Here is a 20918-nt window from a genome sequence, read left to right as displayed (position 1 = left end):
TATTCTTGCCTAGAAAATTCCATGTACAGAGGAGCCTGGCAGGCTACAGTTGGTGGGGTCACAGGGAGTCAAACACAACTGAGTGACTGAGCACGACACACTACTATATATAAAACAGATAAGTAATGAGGACTCGCAGGAGATGTGGGTTTGATTTCTGGGTCTGGAAGTTCTCCTGGAGGAGGAAATGGCAACCCACTCCAGTATTCTTGCCTGGGAGAACCCCATGGGCAGAGAAGCCTGGTGGGCTACAGTCCATGGGGTTGCAAAAGAGTCAGACACACTGAGCCACTAAATAATAACACGTTCCAAGGCACTTCCCTAAATTTGTCTAATAAGAACTCCAAGGGCTAGGCTATCATCTGTCTCAGAGCTACCCTAATTTCTATATTTAGGTTACTTTCCTGCACAGTCTGCTGTGGACTGAGATAAAGTTTTAAGACTTCTTCCCTTCCTTTCCCTGTCCCTGCTAAAGATAGATTCTTTGAAGGTTTTCCCTGTGATTTTACCAATAACAACTCTAGGAAAAGCAAGGGGAATTAATAGCATAATAAACTCAGGGATCCTAAGCCTATAGTAACGGCTCTTTCCAGACTTCACCAAAACATTACCAGGGCCAGGCTGCTTCTTTTAAGGCTTAGTTCTTGGGGAGGCAGATCTACTCCATCCTTCTCTCTTTTTGTTCCTGAATTATAATGCTCCTGAGTTGCTTATCCTTGCCCCCTAAGTCCTCACCCCAATCCTGAATGTTGTCTAACTTTGGATACTACCAAACGTTCAAAAACCTATTCACAGAGCACCTCCCATGTGTCAGGCATGGGGTGTGGGGGAATAAGACACAGCCCCTGCTCTCAAGGGAGACGGTAGCCTGGAGAGGATGACCACTAAGTAAACAGGAAATGACATTGCAATGTGCTGAGTATTATGACACAGGAAAGTACAAGGTACTATGGTACATGACAACCGGGCACGTACCTAGGCTAGAGAGGTCAAGGAAGGCTTTCTGGAAGGGAAGAGGTGCCTGAGCTGAGATAAGGACAAGTTAGAAGCGTCCAGGTGAACAGGCAAGGCCTGGGCCACAAGGGCATGCAGAGTGATTCCACTATTCTGCCTGAATGTTGGGTCTGTATGCCACTCTTCTGTTTGAGTGTCTGAAGAGTGAGTTTGAGGAACTGAAAGAAGTTCAGTGTGGGTTGGGTGGTGGGTGCAGGATGACACTGAGGCGACAGAGCCAGTTAGGAGAGCGAGCATAAAAGGCTTTGTTGCTCCTGCTGATGAGTTTGGACTTTAGACTGTAGGCGCCAGGAACCACTGAAGGGCTTAAAGTAAAGGAGAAGCAACAGGTACCACCAGCAGGCAAGTGAAACTGCAGACCTCACATGAGAATGATCTGTACTGGGGAGTCAGGGGGACTCCAGACTGAACCACGTGAATTCAATACTGTCTGCCTTCGCCTGCAGTGCCCCTCAACTTGCCTGGGAGCACCTCTGGGGACAGGGGAAGAGAGAGAATGCCAACCTCCAGGCCACCTGGGAGGTTTCTGTTCAAAAATTCATGTGATTTTTTGGTGTCCTATTCCATGATATAGCCACGAGGGTCGTCACATACCAAAAATATTCATACTTTTCATCCAGTCATTGGGCAAAATGGACATTCCAGGATAAAGGCCCTGTTCATCCTATAACTTCAGAAGTTCTGGATGTGGCCCTCCATACCCCACTCTCTCAGAAACAGTCTGAATGAATGACAGATGGGGGGACAAGGCCAGGTGCAGGGCACCCTGCCAACATCAGACCTCCTGCTTCCCTACCTGGAATCACATAAACGAAATACTCCCAGTCCTGAGACCATTCTGCCTCAGCGCCAGCCTCCAGCCTCAGAGACACTTCCCCATCTGGGCAGTCCACCCGTTCAGCAATGCCTCTCACCTCGCTCCACCACCATGCCAAGCTCCACCCTCACTCCTCACACGCCTGTCTGCACTTCTGCAAGCCTCCATCACGCACTCTTCTTTCTATATAAACTACCGTGTCCAGCGCTGTCACCTCTACAATGACGCTTCAGGGGTAAAAAGACGGGTTTCTTATTTCTGCTCACCATTCAGAGCTTTAGCCACTATGTATGCTCAGGTTTTACTAAATTCAGTTGATTAACCTGGTTCTTTCTTCCCTGTTCTGTTGTTAATAATCAATTCTAGGCTCCAAATGAAAGGAAATAATGAAAGATTAATTTACAAATTTAACAAATTTTGTAGATACAGTCACACATAGGAAATACAAGTTATTCTCTGGGGCAGTAAACTACTTTTTAACTCTGGGAATGATATAATTTTCCTTTTGAAAGATAAAAACCAATCACTCATACATTGCTGGTGAGAATGTAAAACAATACAGTTACTCTAGAAAATAATTTGGTGGTTTTTTAATAAAACTAAATGTGTAATTACCATATGATCCAGCAATTATACCCTAAGGCATTTGTTCCAGAGAACTGAAAAGTGATATTCACATAAAAACCTGAACATGAATATTTATAACTGCTTTCTCATACTTGCAAAAAAATTGAAAATAACCGAGATATCCTTTAGTGAATAAAAGGTCAAACAAACTGATACATCCATATCATAGAACACCACACAGCAAGAAAAAGAAATGGACTATTGATATATACAACAGCTTGGATGGATCTCCAGAGTATTATGCAGAGACTGAAAAATATAGTCAGCCTCTGACAGTTATTAATATATTTTGTATGATTCTGTTCCTGTTACATTCTTTAAATGACAAAATTATAGATGGAGAACAGATGAGTGGTTGCCAGAGGTTAGAGACTTGGGGGAGAGGAGTGTGGGGAGAGGGGTGCAGGAAGGAGGTGGGTGTAGCTATAAAAGGGCAACTTGGGAGTGCCCTGGTGGTCCAGTGTCTAAGATTCCTCACTCTCAATGCAGGGGGCCTGGGTTCGATCCCTGGTCAGGGAACTAGACACACATACCACAACTAAAGATCTATCATATAGCCACTAAGACCAGGTGCAGCCAAACAGATTAACTGATTTTTAAAAATAAATAAAAGGACAATTAGAGGGATCCTTGTGGTAATGGAACTGTTCTACATCTTTGCATATGATAAAACTGCATAGAACTACACACAGATCCAAATGCCTGGACGGAACACTGGTGAAATTGGAATAAGGTCAGTGGACTGTACCAATGTCAATTTTCTGGTTTTAATACTGCACCATATATATGAGATGTTACCATTGAAAGCAACTGGGTGAAGGGTAGATGGGATCTCTTTGGATATTTTTTGCAACATACCAGTGGATCTATAATTATTTGTTAAGGTTTTTTTTTTTTTTTTAATGAGACACCAAGAGCAGATGCATTTTTCATTAGAGCAAACTGTAGAAAGGAATAGGGTATTCTGTTTATGTTTTAACTAGGTTAGCTTCAAAGGTTCCCAATGCAATCACAGTCAGTCCCTCTGCAGTAAGTAAGTGTACAGTCCATACTCACCAGTAGTATAGAGTGTAGTTAGTGTCAGGACTTGTATTCCTTCCAGGGAGCCAAGTGCATTTCATGTACCTCAGGTTGTGCCAAATGCATTGGAGGTCAGTAACAGCAGACTCAGGATCACCTAGAACATCCAGCTAAGAGTTCACAACTGTCCTCGCCTTGTAGTGCCAGCTAGCCAATCACTCTGAGGGCTGGGTGTGATGAGGGTGCTTCAGGCTGCTTCTCCAGAAAGCTGACCCCTAACTTCTCAGTCCCATTTGACCCAGAAGGCACCCAGGAGGGAGAAAACCCAAATCTAATTTGCTCACAACTTTCTCTCTCATCTCCTCAGATTAAGAAGACATCTTTACTATTGAGGGACCCTAACTCTTGTACTCCTAACTGGAGAGAGAGTTTAAAGGTCAAACAATATTTCAATCATAGGAAATGACTAGGAAGTTTCCCAAATGAATGTGAAAACATAAACAACCATTATATCTACTTGTTGTTTAAAAAAATACATTTACTGAGTTATAATTTACCTTCTTGTCAATTGAGCAATACTGACACATCTTGTTTTAAAAATTAAACAAACATTCCTCTTGAAGCAATTTGGGGAAAGGTAAACAAAATATAACTCTTAGTCACTTCCTATTGCGTGTTATGGTGTTATGGTCTTAGGAGCCAGAAAATCTTATTGACCTGAAATCTCTACCTTTAGAAAGCCTTTTAAGTTACGATATAACATCTCTAAATTAAATGCCTTTGTTTAAAATTCAAACCTGCTATCTATCGTGATCCTTAAAAGGCTACTTTTTGCCATAATACAATTTTTTGTATCACCAACCACCTTTTGGTCATAATACAGTTTAGGCTTTATTCAGATTATTAAACTCCTCGGGAAATGAGAATAGGGGAGGTTAAGTTGTTATAAACCATGCTCCCAGCCTCTTACCCATACTGAATAATATTTGTGTTATTTTTTTAAGGCACTGGATCTAGGATCTGAAGATCTACAGCAACTCACTCAGTTTCCTTTTTCCTCATAAAATGAATCAGGATAATAATACACACCTTTGTCATTTCACAGAATAAGCTTAAGAAGCTCAATTCAGGGGAAAGGCATGTGTGCGCGTGCATGTGTGCATGTGAGGGTGTGCCAGTGTGTATTACTTTCCAAATTAGTCGGTACTCTATAACTACCAGGCATGGTCATTCAAGTTGTCTGTGAGCATCTCACAGTTATCAGTGTGTTGTCATCATCTAGTACAAGTGCCTGACACTTATTAGACTCAAGTGTTTGAAAATGGAATGAATTAATGAACACTGAACATAAGCAGGTAGATAATTTGGATGTATTCTCTAAATGCCAAGAGATAGTGCTTTTGGTTGTTACCTTCAGGGGGCGAGATGCACTTTTCCACCAAAATGCTGGGCTTTTCACTTTCATTGGTGCTGCACTGGGACCCCACCTGCAGACAGATCCTCTCGTTCAGGGGCACTTCTTTTGAACGATGAGTTTCTGGAGCAATTTTCTAAGGTAAAGAAATGTAAAAGGTATTGCTGTAGCCAATGCACAGAAATACATTTATGTAATAAAACATTTGCATGCTGAAATGTGTAAAGAAAATGAAAAGTTAGTAAATGGTATGCAGTTCAGTGATTCTCAACTGGGCGTGATTCTGTTCTCCCCCCCGTTGATAACATTTGTTGATGTCCAGAAACACGTTTAGTTGTCATAACTGGTGGGGGGGGGGGCGGGGGCAGAGTGAATTGCTACTGGCATCTAGTGGGCAGAGGCCAAGGATGCTGCTAAACCCTCTACAAGGCATAGGACAGCCTTCCCTCCCCCCACAACAAAGAATTACCCTACATTAAATGGCAGTAGTGCCACCATTGAGAAACCTTGGTAGAAACAAGAGACAGTTCCTCACATTTTCATGTATAAACATCATGACATTTTCTCTAAACCTACCATGCTAACATGTCAACTGTCTAAGAGCAAACTCAAAGGAAACACAGTGAGATTATAAAAATTCACTTCCAAGTAGACGTAGTATAACATCAAGATTAAGGTCAAATGAACTGGTCTAAGAACCTGGCAACTCTGGTCACCTCTGAGGAGAGGAAGTAAAGAAGAGGAGCCTGAGGGCTGAGGAACGACTTTTTCACCAAACATCTTTCCGCACTGACCGTTTTGACAATCTCACATAAACATAGGAATGATAAGGGCTGACACGTGCACTGAGTGCAGCACACTCTTATTCTGAAAGGTAGATAAGCTTTGTGGAACCACAGCCAACTTACAGACAGCCTACAGATAAAAATCACAAGTCTTGTTATTATGATTTAGAATAATGAGATTAAAGGACTCTTCAGGAAATTCACATTTTCCAAGGTGACAGAGTTGGAATTATTAAGAATGGAGCTGCTTTTAATCAGAGTTCCAAGGCGCTTCCTGTTTTGTAATATTTTCTGACTCAAGTTGGAGACAGCATTTCCTTTTATATACGTGCTGAGAGCCATGAAGAGGAAATTTTGTCAGTGTTACCTCTATCTACCACTCTAAAGGGGCTACTCTACCATTTCACATGCCTGCCAGCAGCTGAGCATGAAGGCGACTGTGAGAGACTCTCAAAATGAGGACCCAAGGATGTCCTCTGAGAGGTAGCCAGCCAATCATCAAGCAACAAACCATAGCAAACACACAAGGGAAAAAACAACACTTTATGAGATACTGAATAGCTCTAAGGACTAGGCAAGACAGCACTCTAAAAGAGGAGTTCGTTGGTCAGCCCTGGAAGAAGAGAAAAAGAAATGTCTGCAAACAAAATTGTGATGGGGAGAAAAGGTGATTCGGTCCATGAACATTGAGTCAGTTTGTCCCAGCAGCAAAGCCATGCCTACCCTCAGTGGTGCCTCCAGCTATTCTGAGCCAAGTACATTTTCACAACAAATTCCTGACTCCTTGCCAAGGAACCTACTTATCATTTTGCTTTCCATACAGTTGCTGCCTACAGGGATGGAACATACCAGCTGTGCCAACAGAAGCCTCTCGAGACTGTTTCACCATTATTGTTCTCATGGTGAAGTAAGGAACTGGCCCTGGATTGATGAATACATGCTGAGGAAATGAGGTTTCTTGAAACACTCTTGAGAATGCTTTGGCATTATTGTTCCCATGATGAAGTAAGGAACTGGCCCTGCGTTGATGAATGTGTGCTGAGGAAATGAGGTTTCTCAACCGGTGAAACTGACGACCAGTCCCAGGATTTTTGGTGATGACGGCAGGGAAGCTCTGAATGCACATTTCACCAACCACACTATTTTACTCAGCAAAAGTCCCATATACCCCTGAAGGAGCCGCCCTGACCAAGAATCCTTGATAATTCTTGTGTGGAAGTTGCGTTTGCCATTTGAGGACACCCAGGGGAAAATGCATGGTCAAATGCCATCAGTGAGAATCATCAATGAAAAATCTCAGTTATTATACTAGATATTGTTCCAGTGAGTGGGCTGAGTTTTATTACGCAAATATTTTTAATAAATAGAATTTCTTAAATTAAAAACATACTTTAGTACCTAAATCTGAACCTTTTGTTTTGGGCAAATGAATAATAAAATAACATAGAAACGACATGGTAGGGGAAAATAAAATACTGTAAAAAAAATTCTCTTCTGAAGCTCAAGGCAAATAATATTAAACTGGCATGAATAAAGTAGGAATCCCAGTTGCCAATGACTGCCACATCAAGTGTGCCTCTATCAGACCAGGAACCAAATCCCTCCCAGCAGATCTTGATGAAGTATGTCTGATGGCTCCCACGTGACTTTCGGCTGTGGTGACTCATTCAACTGGTAGCTGCTGTATGACATTATGCTCCACCCCTCAGAGAGTCTGGGCTCCTTTGAAAATTAATCAAAAATCAAGGCCAGAGTCCTGAGCCAATCCTTCCCCCTCAAGACCAATGTTCATTTGGCTAGGTTGCAGCTTTCCCAATTCCTAATCCTTTCTCAGAAGGAAAGGGGGGTCAGCTTGATCTTTAGCTTCTTTGGATGCCTAGACAGAACAACAGCCTTTTAATTTATTCACCGAGTGAGACTCACCTGTCTCTTGATGATGAAAGAAATCTAAAATCTGAGGCCAGATCCTATTAGATATTGCTAAAACACTGGTGGAGGGCAGCCATTTGGACTAGTCTTCTATTTAAAAAAAATTTTTCTACGATTCTCTATGTCTCATCTTAATGTTTCTCCAATCTGAAGACTGAAAATGACCTCAATGATTTACCTCATTTAGCAATTTGGGACCATTAGATGGTCACAAAAACACCATAACACATACAAACTATTATAATGCCACTGCATCAATATGCTTCAAAGCATGGGCCTTCCCTGGTGTCTCAGTGGAACAAAATCCACCTGCCAAGCAGGAGACATGGGTTCAGTCCCTGAGTAAGGAAGATCCCCTGGAGAAGAAAATGGCAATCCACACCAGTAGCCTTGCCTGAGAAATCCCATGGAGACAGAAGCCTGGCAGGCTACAGTCCATGGGGTTGCAAAGAGTCAGACACGACTTAGTGACTAAACAATAACAATATATACATCCCAGTGTGGTCTCACGACATTAATGCTATATTCAAAGGACAGTGTGAGGGGAAGAAAATCTCTCCTGCCATTGACTCTCAGACTCAGGACTGTAAACTTCAAAAGGACCAGACAGGAAATCCCCCATCACTGATTGGAAGGGATAATCTGTGTTTATCACGGTCCTGACATTGGTAGCCTTCAATGCTGCAAATGCCTGCAATAAATGAGTAGGCCTTAGGCAGAGGCCACCCTTTATAGGTTTCTTTGGGAGCAAAAGGGAGGGACCAAGATTAAACAATAATACTAGTTCAACCATACAGATGACCTATAAAAGAAACAATTTTACATGATTCGATCCAACAGTAATCATAATAAAAGCTAACAATTATTGAACACAAACTCTGTACCAGGTATATCACAAACATTATCTCCTTTCATAAATGTACACCATTCATACGAAGTAAGTACTTTTACTAGCCTTCCCCCGCCCCACCCCAGCATTTTATAAATAAGAAAATGGAGGCTCATGCTCAGAGAAGTTAAATGACTTGCCTGCCTAAGGCCACAAGACTTGAAAGGGGAAAAGACAAAATTTCCAACCCAATTCTGATTCGACTGCCTCCTAAAGTTACTTTTATGTCTAAGTTTCTGTAACTATACTAAGGAGTCAGCCCCATTTCTAGGCTGGCATGTCAGCATATCTAGCTGACTGATCCTTGAGCATGGCTGACAGGCTACTGAACAAGGCCCTGTTAGAAAGATGGTGACCTCTCTTGGGGGTTTCAGTTAGATTATTTAGGTGACACACTAAAAAGGGTCTTTCCTGTAATTTCTGAAGGCTGAACTACCAGAAGCTGTCACTAAGACTCCAACTGTCCAAGGCCCATCCTTCGGAACAAGAGGAAGCCAACAGTGTGAAAAGGGGAACTGGTCTACCAGAGTTTCACTGGCTTCCGCATTTGGAGGACCTCTCTTAAAAGGCAAATACTTGGAACTGACCAGCCTCTTATCAATCGACATCTAAACTACAATTAACACCTCTGTGGGAAGGCAGATTAGCAAGTTCCCCTCGGGAGGGAGAGCCCATTTCATCCTCACTTCATTAAGCTTTCCCATACATTAGTTTTGGTGTCCCAGCAAGCCAGAGAAGTATAAAGCCACAGTTTACACACAAGGAAATGAAGGCTCAGAGAGGTTAAGGACTTTACCCCAGGCCACTGAGCTAGCTGCATGGTGCACTAACTAGTTCTCCGGACTCTTCCTGCCACCAAACTGCCTGGACGTGATGATTCCACAGTTCACTGAGCCGAAGTACTGTCATTAATAACAACTTCTCATTGGCCTCCTCAAAATCCTGGGCAAACTCAACCCCAAACATCCTCCATCTTCCCCACCCACACACTGAAAGAAGAATCACCCCTCTTACATGGGAGGGGCATTGGTTCCAGGGCCTCCTGTAGACACCAAAATGTGTGGATGCTCAAGTCCTTTATTTAAAATGGCCTAGTGTTTGGATCTTCCCTGGTGGCTCAGACGGTAAAGCGTCTGCCTACAATGCGGGAGACCTGGGTTCAATCCCTGAGTCGGGAAGATCTCCTGGAGAAGGAAATGGCAACCCACTCCAGAATTCTTGCCTGGAAAATCCCATGGACGGAGGAACCTGGTAGGCTACAGTCCATGGGGTCGCAAAGAGTTGGACACGACTGAGCGACTTCCTCACTCACTTCACTCAGTGTTTGCATATGACCTCTGCCCTATACTTAAATCCTCTCCTATACTTAATCTCTGGATGACTTATAATACTTAGTACAATGTAAATGATATGGAAATAGTTGACAGTTTGAAAAATTCAAGTTTTGCTTTGGAACTTTCTGGGATTTTTTTTTTTCCTGAATATTTTCCACCTGTAGTTGGTTGAGTCTGCAGATGCAGAAACCAAGGAGTGTATACAGGTATAAAACAGTTCTGAACAGACAATATGATGCTTTGAGGAACCTGTCAATTATAAGGGGCTACAAACCAATAAGGCTCTTAAGAGAAATTTAAGTTAAATACGATTATCATAAAGAATCTGAAATCTTGTTAACAAAAATTCACTGAAATTGGTTGCACATCCAACTGGGAAAAGCTGAAAGTTTCTCTCATTTTTCCTCAAACATCAGGGAATCTTTTAGTCAATCCCACCTGTCATGGCTATTTTCTTTGGCAACACGTAGATCTTGCATATCTACCTGTGCATGTGATTAATGGATGGTAAATGAGAAAATTCCCTGAGAAACTGAGAGTCTTATATAAATACAATGCTTCAGGCAACAACACAGAAACCAATTTTAACATAATTAATTATTCATGGAGTGCCTATAGGAACTAATTTTAACATAATTAATTATTTATGGAGTGCCTACTAGACAACGATACCTAATATTTCCTAAGAGATTAATAACCTCAATTGTATTTGATTAGCAAATATTTTCTGATGTTCAGTTTTGGACATAGTTGTTTTCATAATTTTCCACATAAAAAAAATTAAAAAAAAAAAAAGATGCAAGTGAAAAAAAAAAAATTTGGACATGACTCTAAAAACCCCACTTTGAAATGAGATTAGAATGTAGCTCATTCTTAGCTCCAACTCACAGTTGATCACTTTACCTTATCAGTGTGATCTGTTCCAGAAAACTTACCTTATCCTGTTTGTTGCCAAAATGACTGAAATACTTTAGACTACAATTCGGACTGGCTCCCTCAGGAGGATTCCATGTCCATATGATGGTGCAGAGGTTTTCAACAGAAACACTCAAATTTGTCACAGGTGGCTGAGATTCTGTTCAAATCAAGCACAGGAAACACATTTATCAACAGCAGCCAGTGTTTTCAGTGGTTCATTTCATTTTTCCTCCAAGTCCTAGAGGCCAGGAATCATAAAACTGAGTTAATGAGAGCTAACATTTACTGACCCAGGTAGTATCATAAATACTCTCCACAAACGAATCTGCTCAGCCCTCACAACCTTAGAAGACAGGGACTATCAGCTTGTAAAGATGAGGAGCCCAAGACAAGGGCTTTGAGTCACTTGCCCCATATCCCATGGCTGGTAAATGACAGAGCTGAGATGCAAACCCAGGAAGTATGGCTCCCATTCCGCATCATCTGCTATAGAGTGAACCCAGAGGACAGTATATTCTTAAACATCCAACTTTTCCTCCTGTGGGTATTTGGAGTCCCCTACACTTGCTCACCAAAGGGCACTCCATATAGACACTTCCCTCTCGGCAGTTCTGCGAATGTGTTGAAGTGCCTCATCTTTAACTGTGCTTGCTAACGTGACCTGGTAATTGTTTTTTAATGACTATTCCAAAGAAGTACTGAGAGAGAGATTTAACAGCCCTGGTTGCTCCCTTGAGGTCTGACACTAAACAGCTGGAACTGTAGCTCTGGCAAATCTGAAGAGGGAAGAGAAGAGGAGAAACAGTGAACCAATGTCTTGAAAAATGTGTTTCATTTGGAGAAAACCCACCACTGTCTCCACCAAGTATTTACTGACTCTATTATTTTGGATTCAGCTTTAGGACCAGGGAAAGGAGTTTTCATGCTTCTGCCAAATGCAGGGAAGGAAACAGAGAGGGAAAGGAAATATCATTTCAAACTTTCCTGAGAACTTCTCCTGAGGCCAGGACTACCAAAATCATCCCCCGCCCCCCCACCCCGCCGCAAGGAGACTGGATAAGGGCTTCTCTGTACTATCTTTGCAACTTTTCTATAAGTTGAAAATTATTGCAAAACTCAGTTATTTAAACTAATGGAAACTTAATCATTATTAATTACTTAAAAACTACAGCTATATTAACTTATCAATAGGTAGTTATATTTTATACTCTATGCCAACACTTTGGAGTACTCTGGGCCTCTTACATGATATGCAATATTTATAGCATTACCTTCCTTTTTAACTGAACAAAAAAATGCCATTTGTCCCAAAACATCAACCCGACAGGCACTATGTAGTTGTGATTCCCCGCAAAATCAGTTTTCTACACGGCAGCCTGCACCGGCCATGAATTCTCAATATTCAGCCCACCATTCCTGACTCAACTACCATTAGCATTTCTGAAAGGTAGACCAAAGGCCCAGCTGTGGGGAGGAGCAGCCCATAGCAGGCCAAGTCCTTGTAGAAGCAGGGAGTTCCTATTGCACTGCATTTAAACACAGCTGGTGCCAGGGGGCACCAATGGGTCAGGTGACAATGATTTTAAGTTAAGATTTTAAGTGATTAAAAGTTAGGATTTAAGTTAGGACTTGATATACAGTTATTCCATTTTGGCCTTTCTGACATCACATCAATGATATTTTTGAAGACAAATCATTTATCAGGTATACAGCCTTTAATGAAAACATTGTTCCTACTGGAGACCACACTCTACTTTAGGATTAACTCCCTTACTGTGCAGTTTCCAGAAATGCACTGCACCAAAAGTCCAGGATAGCTGGTTTAGCCCTTCCTGACATACTGCCTTCTCACCCACCTCCCACTCCCACACAGAAATTAAAGCCCTCACAATAAAAATATTACCTATTTATGGTTCGCTTTAAATCATACCCCAATTTTCAAGGTAGTTTAAGACTTTTTAAAATCTATCTTTTAACCTTGGTATTTTAATGGAATATTAGCCTCCCCTATTTCCCATCTCTCAAATGGATTTATTTTTTGCCCATTTGTTCTGAAGTAGATCCCTGGCTCGGGAAGATCCCCTGGGGAAGGAAATGGCAACTGACTCCAATATTCTTGTCTGAAGAATTCCATGGACAGAGGAGCTTGGTGGGCTACAGTCCATGGGGTCGAAAAGAGTAGGACACGACTGAGCGACTAACACACACACACAAACATCCTTTAGTCAGATCTTCTAACTCGTTTACATTTTAGGTACTTATGGCTCTCTGCCATCCTTTTTTCCCCTAATAGTTCCTTCCATTTCTCTTGAGATTCTTCTACTTCCTATTTAAAACACACACACTCACAGAAAGTTTAAATGCAATCTGCAAATGTTTAAACGTATCTGAATACATGTATGTGGGTATAATACATCCAGACATACTCATAAACAAGTGGAGACTGTGCTTCTTGTAAAGCTCTCTAACAGCTCTTCATCTGTAAGACATTTCGTTTCAGCGTAGTGTAGTGATTAAGAGCACAGACTATGGAGCCAGGCTGCCTGAACTCAGATGCCAGCTCTATTACTTACTAGCCAGCAAGTTACTTAACCTCTCTGCCTCTCACTGCATCTATAACATGAAGATGATAATTATACCCAAAGAAAATGGTTATTATGAGGATTAAATGAGTTACGACAGATGAAAAGCCCCAAACAGTGCCTGGCACAGAATAAGGGCTATGTAAATACATGCTATGTGCTTTCTTTCTTTTTGAGGAGACCAACAGTTCTGAATGGTTGCTTTGGTTTTCTATGGAATTGATAATCTGCCCATGGCCTTAGAGACAGAACAAGCTTATCTGCCTGATAAACTTTTCTTAGGCACCTAATTCCAACCATTTCTTAGGGGTTGATCACTGGCCGGAAAGGGGAGTGGGAAAGCCAGGGGGACTCAAGTTAACTACCCTTGACTAAACTTCAAACCTCAAGTGAGTCTGTATGGTCATCTAGCGCAAGATTCCACTCTAATTTTGAATGACTACGATCAATGCTGTCTCTAATAATAAGGCTTAACTCAAAGCTTGTGCTGTCTCTCGTTCAGTCACAGGAACTGGCAGAAGCATGCGTATGTCGGGAAAAGTCAAGGAAATCACGAGTCACACGTGAGTCATCCATCTCCTTCCTTTACATCTTAATCATCAACCTCTTTCAGTGCTTTCCTTGCAACACCTCTCTTATTATCCTGATCATACTCAGGTGCTCTGCTGTGTCTCGTGAGGCAGGCAGACATACAGCAGTCAGGCCCGAGCCTGGACAGAAGGCGTGCAGGACCCATCTTTCTAGGGGCCACCTCCAATCCTAGATTCCTGCGGAGCTTTGCACTCTGGCAAGTCCCCTCTCCCTCCAGCCCCACACTCAGTCAAGTCTCCCTGTTGACTTCTCTTCCAGTGTCATTTCCCTCCCTCTGCACCCCAACTCAGCCTCAAGGGCAAATGAAGCCCTTCTGCCTTGACTGGTTTGGCCAATACACCCTCCTGCCAAGCCGGACTCCTCGTTGAGCCCACAGGGGCACCACCACCGTTACTTCTGGGCCTGTGCTCCTGCTCGCCTCCCAAACTGGGAGTAACTTCTCCTCCACCAACTCAAATGTCACCCACCCTAAAAGTCTAGCTCAAATTTCAGTTCTTCCTCAGAATTCCCAGCCCTCAGTTTCCCCTCTTCTGAATGCCTGTGGTACCTATTGTTTGGACTACACAGTCTGGCAATCATAAAGCAAGTCTCCAATACATGATCATTCGCTTTTTACCAATGGCCTGTACATACTTGCGTGAATGCCCACCAGTCCTGCCCTGCTGCTCTGGGAGAGGCCCAGCTCCCCTCCCAGCCAAGGACTCTCCTCATTTCTGCAGAGAGAGGCAATGAGTGCAGTGGTTAGGGGCATGGTCTCTGGAAGCCACTGCTGGGGTCAGCAGCCTAGCTCCCTCCTGCAGTCTACCACCTACGAGACTCTGGGCAAGCCTCTGGGCCTTGCGGTGCCTGTTTCCTCCTATACAAAACAAGAATGGTAACAGCACCAACAGGAGAGGTTCTGTGGAAAGCTGAAATAGGTCACGTGGAAAACTTAGAGCGCTGCCCGGCATAGAGTAAACACTATAGAAATGCTAGTTGTTATTAAGAATGCCACAATGTGGGCTTACCAATCTACACAGACTAAAACTAAGCTGGGAACCTCATCATTTTTATACACACTCAAACCATTAGAGCTGGAGGAGCCCTTAAAACTTATGGAGTTCAACCTCCTTTCACAGAGAACACTGTTGCACGAGGGAGGGAAATGACCAGTCCTGAAGTCCCACAGCTGGGTAAGGTCAGACCATTATAACAGCCAAGTCCCCTGTTTTGTTTTGCCTTTTTTCCCCCCTCCATATCTTAATGCAATTGTATCAATATTTCCAATGGGAAAAAGTTTCTGTATTTCTAAGTAACCAAGTCGCCAATGAACCTCTGTGACAAAACTGATTAGTTGGGGATTGCCAGTATCAGCTAGAGTCAGCTGTTTGTTGTTCCAGGTGTGAGGTGTGTGGGAGAGGAGTCTGGAGGAGGGAGGGGACTGGAGTGGCACAGTGACAATCAGGAGACTAAAGAGATGGGTGGCTTCCCTGCTGGCTCAGCAGTAAAGAACCCACCTGCAATACAACGCAATGCAGGAGATGCGGGTTTGATCCCTGGGTCGGGAAGATCCCCTGGAGAAGGATATGGCAACCCACTCCAATATTCTTGCCTGGGAAATTCCCATGGTCAGAGGGGCCTGGAGGGCTACAGTCCATGGGGTCGGAAAAGAGTTGGACGTGACTGAGTAACTCACTGACAACAACCGAAGGGAAAGGTGACCCCCCTCCCTTCTCTGCACTGTAGCTGCCCCATGATATGGAAATCAGATCCCCCCAAGTGAACTAGGAACACAAGATTACACAATATACTCTAAGGCTCTAAGCCAATGCACAACACCTGGCTCAGTACTAAAGAAGGCAGGCACTTGAATGAATGACTGGCAAACTACAAACTTCCCTCAAGTCTCTCCTCAAATGCTGCCTTTTCAGTGGCAGTCTACGTAGTCCACCCTATTTACAATGGCAAACCCCTAGATTGCTTTGTTTTTCGCCATAGTACTTACTGCCCTCTAACAGACCTTATAATTTACCGCCCCCCCCCGCCCCCCGCTTAAGCTGACTCTACCAATAGCATACCAGCTCCAAAGGGCAAGGACTTGCTCTGTTTTGCTCACCACTGTATTCTCTGCCCCTAGAACACTGCCTGGCACAAGGCACGCAGAGTGGGCATAGGTTTTGTTGACTGAATCAATAGAGGGCATCCAAGTTTCCTAATCACCATTTCAGCTGGGGTTTCAAAGCCCAAGGCACTGGCTGAAAAAGCAATAAACAAATTGTGGGTGTTTGTGTCAACGTGACAATAAAACCTATCAACTTCGGAGCTACTATCTTCACCAAAAAAAAGTCCAGAAGGTCGCTCAGGCCAAAAGCTGTCCCTCAGGAATTCATTAGTGCCCCTCCCCCCAAGTTTCCACAGTAACTGGTTGGTTCATTTAAATGGCCGCACCAGGTGAGGAGCATATGAGAATTCCCATCTGTGCAACTTTCCTGTAAATCGACAATTATTCCAAAATACAAAGGTTACTAAAGAAAAAGGCTTCCACGCGGATGGTGCCCCGGATTTCCCGTGGATTTCTTGTACGCCAGAGGAGACCCGTCCTTTGCTACAGGGACTAGGCGCTTCAGAGGTTCCCTTCGACTGCCGCCACCTCGCTGGACCCGCCGCGCAAGGAGCCTCGGCGCGTCACCCGCACTCCCGGACCTTGGTCGCCGTCCCCGCGGGCTCGCAGCCCCTCATCCCCGCTCCGGGCCACGGGCGACACTCCCGGCCCGACCCCGCGAACTCCTTTCGGGCCCCAGGCCTTAGCGCCAGGCTCCTCGGCGCTGCCCGACGACCAAGGGAAGTGCGGCGACAAGTCGTCGTCCTCCCGCCCCGCCGCCCCCGCCGCCCGGGATCCGGGAAAGCCCGGTCGCCCCGGGTCCCCCAAGCTCCAGCCGGGCGCGGGAGGCGCCTGCCGCCGCGGCCGCGGGCTGTCCCGGAGAGGGCCCTCGACCCCGACTCCGCCGCGGCCCTCGGCCCCAGGCGCCCCGGCGGGCCTCTCGGCCGCGATTCCCGCTGCCCCGGCTGGGGGACCGAACTCACCCGCGGGCGCAGCCACGCCGCCGCGGCCGGCGTAGAGCAGCAGCACCCACAGCCCGCAGAGCCGCGCCGGCCGCTCCATGCAGCCCCCCGCTCGCTCGGAGCCCGGCCGGGCTGCAGCCGCCGCAGTCTCCGCCTCTTTCGCTCCCTCTCCCACTTCCCGGCTCCGCCGCCCTGGAGGCAGGGGGGGCCGGCGCAGACGGGAAGGGCCGCCCCGCCCACCGGCCGCAGGTAACCCCGCGGCCAGCGCCGGCGGAGGGGCGGGGCGCCCGCGGCTCCAGCAGCGGCTTCCGAGGCGCGACACCTGGCCCCGCGGCAGCCGAGCCTCCGTCGCGCCCCGGGAGTTCGATCGCCGGCCAGGCAGAGCGGCCCCGACCTCGTCGCGGCCAGGCCTCTGCGCCGCCCGGCTCGGTGCGAATGGTGTGCAGCCCGGAGGAACCTCGGACGTGTCCAGCCGAGCACCCGGGCAGGGCAGGGCAGGGCGGCCTCCGGAAGGAGCCTTGACCTGGACTTCTGGAGTCTCAGCTTGCAGTCGTTGGCCTCTGAGCCCTTGTTTCCTAAAACTCTGACTCCAGGGTTAGAAATCCCAGGCCTGACTTCACAGGGTGCACTTGGAAGACCAAAGAGGGCACTTGGTGGAAGCCTCCTTTGTGAACGGGACGGAAGGTATATTTGAAAGCTGGTGATACATAATGCGAAGTTGAACATAGAAAGAAAGAAAAAAGCTAAATGTTAAATATGAGAGACAGTACCATACTGGGCTTCCCTGGTGGGCCAGTTGGTAAGAATCCCTCTGGAATGCAGGAGACCCAGGTTCGATCCCTGGGTGGGAAGATCCTCTGGAGGAGGTCATGGCAACCCACGCCAGTATTCTTGCCTGGAGAATCCCACGGACAGAGAAGCCTGGCGGGCTACAATTCATGGGGTCGCAAAGAGTCAGGCAGGACTGAGCATCTGAGCACAACAGAGTACCATGCTATGTACTTGGATTTTTCAAAACTCACAGCCAACTTTCTATACACTTCTTTTTTACAGATATATATTGGGAGATGGAAGGTGAGCTGGAAAAGTACGCACTGAATACGTTGAAAGTGGGTGATTGTGAGGATTAAGGATGATGAGGATGGAGGAAGAACCCTTTAGTTTTCCTGTGGCTGCTGTAACAAATTATCACAAATTTAGTGGCTTTAAACCACCCAGTTTTATGATATTCATATTAGAATCCTGTAGGTCAGAAGTCTCATCGGACTCCAGTCAAGCTGTAGGCAGACCTGTGTTCACTTCTGGAGGGTGTGAGGGTGAATCTATTTCCCTGCCTTTCCCAGCTTCTAGAGACTGCTACATTCCTTGACTGCTTCCTGCACCACTCAGACCTCTGCTTCCCTTGTCACATCTCTTTCTCTGACTCTGACCCTCCTGCCTTCCTTTTTCATTTATAAAATCCTGGTGATTTGATTGGACCCACCAGCTCTAGAGAAGCTGGTGGTTGGGGTAGGGGAATGGGAGGTACCAACTACTGGGTGTTAGGTAGGGAGCGAGGACGTATTCTACACCACAAGGAATATAGCCAATGTTTTGTGATAACTGTAAATGGAGGGTAATCTTTTAAAATCTGTGTACAAAATTTTTTTAGTGTAAAGAGGAAAAAATATATAGGACCTCCTAGATAATCCATGATCATCTTCCTATCTCAAAATCCTTGATTTCTATTAATAAAAAGCTACTGTATAGCCCAGGAAACTCTACTCAGTACTCTGTAGTGACCTATATGGGAATAGAATCTTAAAAAGAGTGGATCTATGTATATGTATAACTGACTCACTTTGCTGTGCAGTAGAAACTAAACCAACATTTTAAATCAACTATGTGTCAATAAAAACTAGTTTTTGAAACTCATTGATATAATCACACCTGCAAAGTCACTTTTGCCATATAAGGTAACAAACATATGCACAGTTGTCTGGGATAAGGTCATGGACACCACTGGGAGGGGATTATTTTGTCATTGTGTGCTAGGTGCTTAGTTGTGTTCAACTCTGTGACCTCATGGACTGTAGCCAGCCAGCCAGGCTCCTCTGTCTATGGGATTTTTCAGGCAAGAATACTGGAGTGGGTTGCCATTTTCTTCCCCAGGGGATCTTCCTGACCCAGGGATTGAACCCATGTCTCCTGTATTGGCAGACAGATTGTTTATCACTGAGCCACTTGGGAAGCTCCCCCTACCCTGCCAAAAAAAAAAGAGTCTTGTCTGGACGGATGATGAGACCCACTAACTGGGATGTATTTTTGTTGAATTAAGCCAATTTACACACCTAAAATCTGTTGCAAAAAGTATAGCAATAAAAATACTGATAGTACACCTAGTCTAGAGTCTACACAGGGGCTTCCCAGGTGGCACTAGTGGTAAAGAAGCTGCCTGCCAATGCAGGAGACATGAGACACGGGTTTGATCCCTGGGTTGGGAAGATGCCCTGGAGGAGGGCATGGCAACCCACTCCAGTATTCTTACCTGGAAAATCCCATGGACAGAGGAGCCTGGCAGGCTTCAGTCTATAGGTCGCAGAGATTCAGACAGGACTGAAGTGATGTAGCACACATGCAGAGTCTATTCAAAGGGCACGGGAATGCTTAACCTATCCAAAACAATGGCCTCACTCTTGGTATTAGACCCTCAAGTTCAGTAAACTGAGGTAGACAGTCATTAAAAGCAGGCCCTGCCAACAAAAAGTTGCAGTCATTGTGAGGGGAGATCATAAGGGCAAGAACAGGGAACTGTGGGACACAAAGAAGGGACAAGTTATTGGAGAGCAGAGGCAGGAGAGACTTCCAGAAGGCAGGCCTGCCTGCTCTGAATCTTGAGATATTGAGTCTTGTTGGTTCAATTTTCAGAATAAATTCTTGAGTGTATATTTTTGTTGTTGTTGTTTAGTAGCTAAGTTGTGTCTGACTCTTGTGACCCCATAGACTGTAGCCTGCCAGGCTCCTCTGTGCATAGGATTTCCCAGGCAAGAATACTGGAGTGGGTTGCCATGCCCTTCTCCAGGGGATCTTCCTGACCCAGGGACTGAACCCGTGTCTCCTGCATTGGCAGATGGATTTTTTTTACCACTGAGCCATCTGGGAAGCCTTTGCATGTGTACATTACTGTACAAAATAATGTTTATGAAAACACTATGTAAACTATCAAAACCAGCAGAACTGAGATATTACTATTATTTCTAAATCCCCCCACAAATAGGCCAGTCACCCTCTAATGTAAGAATCCCCTCCCCCATCACCACACACATACACTTGTTGACATTTGCTATAAACATTATATGTTTATAACATAACATAAATAAGTTTATAATAATGTTTCCAAAATGATTATATTATCTGCCTTCAAAGAAGTCTCCAGTTGGAACAGGAGTCCCTGGGGAATGGCTGAGTGCCACCATGGGCATTGTCTTGCATAGACTGAGCAAGTACTTAATAAAATGAACAGTAATGGCAGCAAATGATTGGAAAATAGGATCATGACTTGTCATTAGCCTCCAGAAAAGGCCCTGAAAATGTGAGCACTGTGAGGAAAAAAAAAACAAAAAAAACAAAAACCCAGGCAGTGGCATGGCCAAGGTAGTCCTGGCTTGCTGTCCTGAGTAAGAGTCTTATATATAAGTCAGTTTCATTTCCTCTAGATCCTAAACATCAAGCAACATTTGAAAAAAGAATTTTTTGGTAGGGCTAGGCAAGGGTTAGGAAGGCTCTTTCTTCAGCATCAAACTCTTATTTGTAATCTCTGTGTACATTTATTCAAAGACCGTCTTGGATTGAGTTAGGCCACTGCCTGGGTCTGCAAGAAGATGAAGACAAAAGGAAGACTTACGGGGAGGGAGGAGGGAGGAGGGTTCAGGATGGGGAGCACGGGTATACCTGTGGCGGATTCCTTTCGATGTTTG

The 20918-nt window shown here is 44.8% G+C and overlaps 1 protein-coding gene and 1 non-coding gene across 3 annotated transcripts in view; both read right to left on the bottom strand.

Annotated features, from left to right (window-relative positions):
* The window catches only part of IL13RA1 (interleukin 13 receptor subunit alpha 1), a 78028-nt gene extending 60886 nt beyond the window's left edge, over positions 1 to 17142 (bottom strand). For both annotated transcript variants that reach the window (XM_070784204.1, XM_070784205.1), the window contains exons 1-4: positions 16984 to 17142; positions 10765 to 10904; positions 4890 to 5028; positions 3515 to 3635 (exon numbers count right to left, since the gene is read on the bottom strand). In XM_070784204.1, the coding sequence (XP_070640305.1) occupies positions 3515 to 3635; positions 4890 to 5028; positions 10765 to 10904; positions 16984 to 17062 (479 nt within the window). In that variant the 5' untranslated portion in view covers positions 17063 to 17142. The remainder of the gene's footprint in view (positions 1 to 3514; positions 3636 to 4889; positions 5029 to 10764; positions 10905 to 16983) is intronic.
* LOC139181810 (small nucleolar RNA SNORA35) lies at positions 12202 to 12329 on the bottom strand. Its single transcript, XR_011565549.1, has one exon. It is a non-coding gene; the product is annotated as a small nucleolar RNA SNORA35 (small nucleolar RNA).
* Positions 17143 to 20918: the final 3776 nt, after the last annotated feature.

This window comes from Bos indicus, chromosome X (genome assembly GCF_029378745.1).
Source record: "Bos indicus isolate NIAB-ARS_2022 breed Sahiwal x Tharparkar chromosome X, NIAB-ARS_B.indTharparkar_mat_pri_1.0, whole genome shotgun sequence".
In the NCBI taxonomy this organism is placed as follows: Eukaryota; Metazoa; Chordata; class Mammalia; order Artiodactyla; family Bovidae; genus Bos; species Bos indicus.
This window is presented reverse-complemented; position numbering and strand designations above follow the sequence as displayed.